At 40.5% G+C, this 9,781-nt stretch overlaps 1 protein-coding gene across 1 annotated transcript in view; it reads left to right on the forward strand.

Moving 5' to 3' along the window:
- Positions 1-5,175, forward strand: part of TTC1 (tetratricopeptide repeat domain 1) — a 32,091-nt gene extending 26,916 nt beyond the window's left edge. Inside the window, 1 exon segment of the mRNA XM_010291438.1 lies at positions 4,539-5,175. Coding sequence (XP_010289740.1) covers positions 4,539-4,672 — 134 coding nt within the window. The 3' untranslated portion in view covers positions 4,673-5,175.
- Positions 5,176-9,781: the final 4,606 nt, after the last annotated feature.

Genomic DNA, 9,781 nt, shown 5'->3' on the forward strand with positions numbered 1-9,781 from the left:
ATGAGTGTCCTCTGCCTTAGTAATTACTCAGGACATGAATATATACTGACCATTTTCTGTGTTCTTTTTTATTTCTCTTCTGGCTTTAAAGCCAAAGATTGCCAGGTATCGTGCAACAAGCTAGTCTTGTTTAGAGAAACTCTAATTGTTGTGATAACTAGGAACAGCTCCTCTGGGGAGAGGGTGTGAGAAGAGGGGAAGTTTGGAATACTTTTAGGAAGGTTTGGCAGCGTGGGTGCTGTGACAACAGTAGAGTTTTCTGCATGGCTACAGGGGAGCCAAGTATATTGGATATAAAAAAAAAAGGGGGGGGGGGGAACATATGCCAATCTGTGTAACCCATCTGACATAGACAGAGTTCATCAAATGTAATTAAAAACTATTGGGACTTTCAGCTGAAGTTATATAAAGGAGTGCATTCCAGAAGATAGTGAAATGTACCTAATTATCAATACGGTTCATGGGAAGGCCTATCAGGCCATATCCCCTGGGCCTTTCTGCCAAGAAGAGATTTTTCCAGCTATGTGAGATCAGCAAAGATATTTGTTAGACTTAGTACCTGAAGAGTTCTGTTCTTTTCTTTTGGTACGGAAGGATGTTTTATTTGCAACTAAGCTGCTAAACCTCAATACTGTATATAGGGAGGTCACTTTAAATAGTTCAAAACAGAGCTAATATACAGTTACTTTTAGTTCAGTCCTTACTTACCATTTTGGGAAGGGAAAAGGATTTGCCCTTGCTCTTTTAACTGCTTAAGAAATGTTGTTGGTAGTACAGAAGTTATACAAAGATGAGACCTCATCAGCAAATTTGTCTTTTATCCAAAAAAAATTCTTAACACAAACAATATATAGCTTTTCAACTTCCAAACATCACATTAAGACTAGCAACTATGCTAGAATTATTGCCAGAAAGACTGAATAGCAATTAATTTTGGCTGTTCCATCTTAATGTAAATCATGAGAAATCTTTTTGTGCATCTGCGTTTTGCAACAGGATGTTCCATTACAGTTTAGGTGAGTAATGAATCAGAGTTCTGAGCCCTAAATTGATTTTTAGCCGTCAGTTTTCTTGTTAACCTCTGAATATTGCTTTGCTGAAGAAATTGAGCATGCTTGAGTTCCAGGTGAAAAGTAGACATAGGCTGTCTAAAATATAAAGAACAAGGTCTTTGAAAATATGGTCTCAGAGAAGAGAATGTGACCCTGCTCAGGGACAAATGAGTGTTTGACTGCTGAGAACTCCTCGCAGCTGAGTCACAGCTCCTCATGCCTTTTTCCTTCCTTCAAGCACAGTCTCTGTTTTAAGAGAGCTTTTCTTTGGGGGGAGGGGGAGGTTGGATTTAACTACAGATCTTAATTTAGGGATGAAAGGAGAGTGGGGGAGGAGGAAATAGTGCTTTCCTACAATGATGGGTTTATGTGCACCAAGACAGCAGAAACAGAGCTTTGGGCTTGAGTTCCTGGAAAAGGCAAGGCTTTCTTTTGCTTCATTAACAATTTATTAAATCTGGCTGCACCAAAAGGCATTGCTGTATGTGGATTTAAGTGATAGAACAGGAAAGTGACCTGTGGCTGTATTGTTTTAATTATCCAATTCACAGTGAGATGAAGATTAAAGTATTAAATATATCATCTGGTCTTTAGCTTCTCCCAAAGAGCTGGCCTAGCTACAAGCAAGAATACCAGGGCAGTTGTTCTGTTTGTTGGCTCTAGTATGACCGGAAAAGAGCCATCGTACTAACACCGATTAGAAAAGAGCTTTCACAGCTTCCTGAAATGGGCAAACTCATCTGCCTGCTCCTGAGCCAGCTGCAGTGCCTGGGTAACTGATGAACTGTTTACAGCTGACTCCAGCAAGGCCAGACTATGCCAGGATTCTTCCACCAGTAGACAAGGACCCTTCTTACCCCAAACCTGAAGCTAAGCAATGACCAAATGTTTGTCTAGAAGTACAATAGCAGCTCTTCATCCCAGTCACAGAGATGCTATGAACAACTTCATAGTTTTATAACCAAAATGCTTTTAGGACACAATATAAAATTATGAACCTAATAGTTAGCTTTAAATGGGGTGTAGCTTTAAAACAAAACCCCACCATCAGTACAAAGAAGCTAATCCCAGCTGAGCCACTCACTGGAGTGACTTTGGCCAGATCACACATCAACCTCATCTGTTAATCCAAATGGAAAAAAAAATAAAATTGCAGAGAAATTGTCTCTTACCAATTAGCTGCTTTTGTAGGCTAAAGTTGTCTTTTTTTGCTGTGTGAGGCCATGGAATTTCCATGTTGACTCTCAAAGACCAATCTTGCCTTAAAGTAATTACACAAATCACTGAAGTATACCCAGTTGTGAACCAGCACTTTGATGCAAGATCTTAGTTATTTTGGCATATTTAGGAGTACCACAGTAATGCTGTTAGTTTCTTTTTGTAGGACTGAGTTGTTCCTTAGATTAAAAAGTTTACATTTTTCCCCAGCTATTGTTTCTTTTTGTATTTTCTGTGAATGTATTCCAAAAAGCTTCCCCTGGCCCCAATTCAATTTTGGAAATGTGATTGAAAAAAATAGCATATTTTGGTTTATGGTGATGGTGTCCAACCTGACTTGAACTGTTGCCAGATTGTAAGAGATAAGGGGCATGCTGCCATGGGGTAAGTTCGGACTTGGATACAGTCTCTGTTTTGAGCACGGTCACAGGCCTGCAGTGTCATGCAAGGCAAATCTCTTGATCTCTTTGTACTCCGTTTGTGCAACACAAATACTGTTTGTCTCTTTCTGTTAAGAACTTCCATATGGCTTTGCTCCTTCTGTTTCTATACTTCTTTATCAGGGCTGTGAAGTTACTGCTTCAGTATGGCTCAGCAACAAAGCCTGATCTACATTCTGGCTGGTGCACTGTAGTGAGGAAACTTCCTTGATAGCGGCAGTGATGATTGCACTGCTGGGCAGAAACTGGGTTTTCAAACAAACAAAAGAACATAGGAAAAGCAAAGAAACTAAATGATACGTGTTCATATGACTTTGCATTTAGATTCTAATATGTTAGTTTAGGAATAGAAATAAAAGTGAAGATGACTAGAAAAAGAGAGATGTTTCTCATGACTTAAGGTGATTTGCAGAAAGCACACACATATGAGTAGGAATGTGTGTGGCATTTGCACATTTTAGTTACATGATTGTGACTACTTCCATTGCTCAACTGGATTTCCCGTGTGCAAGCTGTTATTGTTGTTGTCGTCATTTTTTCCCCACCATGTATGCGCACAAAACTGCCAGCAAAACAAAATCCATTGCCTTGAGGATATAGTAAAGTTAAAGCAGTGAGTAGCCTGTAGATGCAAACCTAGGGTAGGCTTCAACTTGTCGAAACTTCTCCTGTTTGTTCTTTGGGAAATTAGTCTACAATTCTCCATTGAAGCCAGGAGGAAAATAATGTTTTTCTTGGAAAAGTGACCATCTTCCTCCTTTGTCTTGTCATACCAGGGGCTCAGCTTGTGTTTAGCCAACATTGAAGTTGTTACTTCTGCTGCTTCTTGTAACTTTATACATTTTATCTATTCTATCATCTCTATATAGATATGATTTTTTAAAAAGGATGTCCTTTTGTTGCCCTTGCCCTTTTACAGGTGGTAGCAAGATTCCTTTTCTAGAGTCAGAAAACATGTATGATACATATATATTGATAGAAACATTTAGATTTTATTGCTGTCTACCTTACGTATATTTAACAATGCTTGTTAAATAATCGTTGCTTAGAGCTCTTAGCAGTGGTAAGTTAGTCCTGGAGAACTGTAGTTTTGAAAATGAGTTCGTGATGTCATATTGCATGACATCATGCTGAGGTTTTTTGCAGGCAAAATGGCTGTGAAGTTGTGTGCTTCAGCTGGAACTGCGTAGTTTGCAGGTGTAATCACAGTTGCAAGGATGAAACTTGTTTTATTTTTCTTTATATAATATACATATTTAGAAAGGGATTTTTAATAATTACAAAGGAGCAGTTTGAACTTTGGCTTTCATTGGTTTTTTGGGTAGTCTAGGAAACTGGCTAGTTCGTTGATTGTTTACAGAGCTGCAGCTGCATCAAAAATGACCAGAACTGAAAGCTGCCAACATTCAATTTGCGAACAGAAAGTTATCAGTTATACCCAAGCCTAAGTATAGGGGAGACCAGTGCTTTGTTGTGAGCTGTTAAACTCTCGTGCCTCAAGAGCTTATAACTGAAGAAATAAGGTGCTTCTGGGGAGCTATAACCACACAGGCATGACTGTCTGCAGCCACTGGCTCTTCATCAGGGCTGCCTGACAAACTGTTCAGAACCAGCATGGTGATCTGTTGTCAAACCCAAAGCTGACAGTAACTATATCACAACTGGGATTTCTTTAATTCATATAAAAGCCTAAATATTCAACAAACAGCAGACCTCTCCACAGCATTTACCTTAAATCGGTAGAGCTGGACAGTGTAGTTGGGCATAATTCAATGGGAGTTTTCCCTCTGCTTAATACTTAATGTGTTATCTTTCCTTTTCATTGTAGGCAAACTGAAGGATCTTGGGAATTTGGTTCTCCGCCCCTTTGGCCTGTCAACAGAAAATTTCCAGATAAAACAGGATTCATCAACTGGTTCATACTCCATCAACTTTGTTCAAAATCCAAACAACAATAGATAACATTAATTCAATCTAGTTCTGCTGGCTTTCAGGCTTTGTGACCGTGTGCTTGCACGTACCAGTAAAAGGATTCAGCAAACATTATTCATGCTCCCCAAGTGAAGATAAGACTCAAGCATTTTCATTTCCCTGCTTGTGAAGTTATTTACAATATGGATGTAAAGCAAGTCATTTGACTTCTCTTAGTGATAACAGTGTCCAGTGTGTGATTTTTTTTAATTTTTTTTCTTCCCTTGCGGTGTTTGGCTTGTCCAACAGTCAGGTTCATTATTTTGGCCCATTCAATGCTGGCCACAAAATTCTAGCAAGCAATTCAGTTGAATCAAAATGCCCACGTACCTGTAGCCAAGAACAAAGCCTAATGGTATCTTGGGGAATTAATGAATCTAGCAGAAGCACTTCTCCATGCTCAGCAGGTGGATATGACCGACAGCATGCATGGAAGCAAGCCAACCTCTTCTGTGGAATAATTTTTCTTTGTAATAAAGGCTTGGTATTTCTGTCAGTTTGGTTTGTGAAGTTCTTGCCTTATTTGAGTCCTTCCCTGGGTGGTATTGTTTTAAAAAGTCTTTATAGCCACCTACAAATAACATACTTGCAAGACATTAATTTTTGAAGCATTTGATAATTTTTTTTTTTGTCTTGCTTATAGCAATATCAGTAAATTAACCTCAGGCCACTCTTACATCACAGTTTGTTTGCTTTTTATTAATTTTTCTTTAGGTAACAAGGAAATTTTGTGCTTTTGTGTGTATGTATACCCACATGCAGTTTGTAATGCTACCATAAAATTAAACTTGCTTATCTGAGAATAATTCATATTACAGATACCCATAATGGCAAACAAGTAAGTGATGTTAAAGTTGATTGCCAGAGATCTTCATCGTGTACTAGACCTTGAAGACTTTGAAGTATCTATCTATATAGATAGGTACTGTTGAAGTAGTTCATTCAGATTTTGGAGAAGGGGTGTCTTGTAATTACTACTTACTGTTTTGTTATTTTGGTGCTGATATGTTTACATTGGAAGCAGATTTTTCAGTTGTCTTTATGGAGATTTCAGTACAATGATTGATTAAATAATTAGTGGTGGCTGTCTGTTGGCTATTAGTTGTCAAATTAATTTAAGGAAGTCTCTTTGTGTGCACTTAAGGACAGACCTCCAGTCTTTACACTGATATGCCTGAAAGGAATGGTCTCTCAAGCTAAGCCATTCTTGGCACTTTATTTTTCTTTGATTGTTGTTTAACTCTGTCCTGCTGCATTTTTAGTTTTGACTTTGTGGTTACCTCTTTGTAAACTATCTCAAGTCTGCAGTGAGTGTGTGTTAAATCTATGGGAATTAAAATGTTATTGTCAAAAGAAGAGAGAAGCCCTAATTCAGAGTGAGGCCTGTGCCACCTTTAACATCTTCTGCATAATTAAAATGTCACTTAAATAACAGCAAAGAGCCTCTAGGATCTCCACATGCTGAAACTGTAACTATCCCGTGCTTTACTGGAGTAAAGTTTCTAATGTGCAAGGCTGAGTTTCCTTTACTAATAAAGTTTGGGCAAACAGGTAGGTGTGTGGATGGGAGGTTTTAAAGAGAGATTTTTCTCCTCAGAGCAGCCACGGTGCTGCTGGAGAAGGGTTTGCCAGCCAGAGACTGGATGTGTCAGGCTCCAGTGTCGCGGCAGAGGGCTGAGCTTACCCGGGCAATCCTTCCAGAGAAACTTCTGGGAGAGAGGTGTGCCCACAGCCAAGAGGCTGTGCAGGTCCATATAGGCTAATTAGCTGTAAAACTACTCTGCTTGCTGATCTGAGCTCTTCAGAGGTGGGCAGAGCACTGGGACCAGTGTAAAAGTTAATGTTCTTTCCTGAAACCTGGAACGCTGCAGAGCAAAGGTGTCCAAGCTGCTTGGAGGGAGCCCTGGGCAGAGGCAGTGCTGGGCTGAAGCCCATAAGCTTGGCTTGTGCCCGAGCTGAGGCACTCGGGTATGGCTGAATCGTGCTTCCCTGGAGCTCCTAGCTCAGCGCGGGCCGGGTAGGCAGGGCAGTTCTTGCTGTTGTAGGCTCCATGCTGCCTGCGGGTGGAAAAAGCGGCTGGCCCTGGAAGCAGTGCAGTCTGTGGGAGCCAGGCAGGCCACAACGCTCACCTGACAGCAGGTGCCTTTGCGCAGGGGCCGAAGGTTCGTGGAGGCGCTTGGCTCATTGCCCAACGCTGGCGCCAGTCCTGCGTCACTGAAGCAGCTTGGGTCTGGGCCCGGGGTTTCATGCAGCTGCAACATACATACACACCCTTAGAGCGCACATAAATGGAACCGCTTTGAAGCTACTATGGATACTTTAAATTTTCTATATATCTTTGTTATTGCCAATTAATTGCTATCTTTACACATACTGTGTGTGTATATCTATTATTTACCAGTGTATGGCTGTTGTGTGAAGTTATAAGTGGCAGCTTTTAGCAACCTGCTACTTGTCTTACAAGTTGAGTGACAAATCTTCTTTTGTCTATTCTGTTTCTGCTGCACGTCTTCAAAGGGCTGCAAGTATCCCTTCTTGGGTGGAGGCTGGTTGACTTATTCTGGAACATTAAAGCACAACACAACTTTTGAAAATACTGCCTTCTGTGCAAACACAACATCAAGTAAGTGTGCAGCTTCCCTGCTGGATGCCTGATGTGGACCTAGAGTTTTAAAATGAGAGGAAGAACAAATGAAGCAGAAGAATTGCACCTGATTTGATTTTCACACTTGTGTTTGTTTGTAATTTAATTGCGTTGTGTGAAAGAGGGGGGGGGTTAGTGTCACGGGAAGTTGGGTGCACTGTTACTGAGGACTCAAATCTATAGGTCACACCTACTCCAAGTGCCACTCCCCAGGTAAAACAGAAACCTCTGAAATGTGTTATCTGCCATTACAGCAAGTTCTCCTCTAGGTAGAATTCCAGTTAACTGCCTGAAAGAAGTCCTTTTGCATTGTCCAGATCCTGAACAATTGTGTTTATTTTGCTTTTTATTTTTAAGGGGTTTTTTTTTTGTCTAAACTAGTCATCACAGCTGCCACCAGAAAGGTAATTAGTAATTCCTCCTAATTCTGCCTGGTGTAATTGGCCATGACTGTGCCACAGTGCCAGGGTGTTCTGAGTCACACATGTAAGGCTTAAAACCTCTAACAGGAAAAAAATGTTTTATGAAACACAATCTTTTAAATATAAGTACTCTTAAACCAACAAGTTCCTTGCTATTTTTTTCCAATAGTTACTCATCCTTCTTGTAAGATGCATGTGCCTTTCTTCCACTTCCAGTTGTCTGTCCTCAGCTCAGCCTTTGCTCCTTCTTACTCTGCTTGCCAAATAAAAAACCTTTTAGTACCTGGCCTTTTCTGCCTGAACATGTTTGCATAGTGATGAAGGGACCTGTTGGTCTTCTCCACAAGCCAAACAGACAGGGCTGCTGTAAGTCTCCCTACAAAGAACTTTCTCCAGGATTTCCACGTTTGTGTCTCAGACCTTCCTTTTTTTGACATTTAGGAAGGGGCATCGGAACTGACACCGAGACTTGTCTCCCTTTTGCGCTACACAGAAGGCACAGCATTCTTACTCACTTCTTCCTCATTTATACCCTCAAAGACATCTTAACCTGTTTGGCCATAGGCGTGCTAAGTTTTAGCCCTCCCCCTCAGCCTCTTCGGGGATAGCTGAGATACAGACCCCCCTTTCCTGCAGCTGTGGGCAATGTTTTCTTCCTTGTGTTGATGCAGCCAAATGCATCAAAGTCAGTCATACTTTGGGTGGCAGGCCTGGCTTACTGAGCAATATATGTTGTTCTCTGTGTTTTCCCACCACACTGTTGCTTACCAGTGTTTTAAAGGAGTCGCTTTAGATTTGCTTCTCAATCACGGATGAAAGCATCAAACAGTAGGAGATCTAGCAGTGATCTGAGCAGAATCTCACAGCAAACACCCCTCTTTGAAGGACAGTGGCAAACAGATCTGTCAGGGAAATAATCTTAATCCACGAGTGCGTCATTTATTTTATATTGTAGTTACCTGTAAATCTTGCGCATACTGTAGAGTGCCATGCCAGGTGACATGTCTTTATAATTAGATTTCCTAAGCCTCATTGAATGACGAGGTCTATTTCTGATGGACTTTAATTGCATGTTTGCATTTAATTCTTTATTAATGGATTTCTGATCCTGTTTTCCGATTTCTATCCCTGGTGTCAGATTAACCAGCCTATGCTTACCTGGGTCTTCCTCTTTGCCCTCTGTTGCTCCACTGACCTGTCTCTGTATCCAGCAAACATTAAGCCCGTGTCTGGGCTTATTTGCAGTCCTGCTACTGTTCTGCCGGGGTGCGAACAGGGCAGCAAACACATCATCCCCCTTGCTTTAAATTGAAAATACCCAGCACCCGTACTTTTATGGTCTGCAACAGGCATTTTGAGCACTGCTTTTGTTCCTAATAGATGAAAATTTCTCTTGTATCATCCTTATATTTGTTAGTCCTGTCTTTTTTAAGATTTCCTTATCAAGATTGTATTCTCCTGCATCAATTTGATAGCAACTACCTATTTTGTCTTCCCATATGCATTGTCTTTAAATTGCTGCCTTCATATCACTGTTGAACCTCCTGTCCATATAGCCAAAGATTACCTAATTTTGTAGTTTTTAAAAAAAATTATATTTCTTTTATCTAGCATCTTAGAAATTTACATTTTGGTTTTTATTTTCTTATTTCTAGTCAAGTTTACCCAGTTTTTCCTTCTAGCTTTCATTTTTTTAAAGCAAGGGTAGAAATGGAAATCTTATATTAGAGAGCCCTTCTAGAAATAATTTTAGGAAATGCAGAGTGCCCAGTATGGCTCCAGCAGTTTGTCTTTTCATTACAAGGGCACTTGAAAAGTAGGTCTTCCGTTTTCTGGTGGTCCCATTAGTCCTGTTTCTTGACCTTTATCATCACGCTCATCGGTATGTGCTTGGTAGCCGTTTTAGTCTACAGTATGTAGAATTGCTGCTGCTTCCTCCTCCACTTACTCTACTCTTCCTGAGTAGGTAATACCTAGTAATTGCTGGTCCAGTCATTTAAGTGATTCCATCGCATTATCATATTCTAAGGCTTG

The sequence above is a fragment of the Phaethon lepturus genome, unplaced genomic scaffold, assembly GCF_000687285.1.
Source record: "Phaethon lepturus isolate BGI_N335 unplaced genomic scaffold, ASM68728v1 scaffold32457, whole genome shotgun sequence".
Classification (NCBI taxonomy): Eukaryota; Metazoa; Chordata; class Aves; order Phaethontiformes; family Phaethontidae; genus Phaethon; species Phaethon lepturus.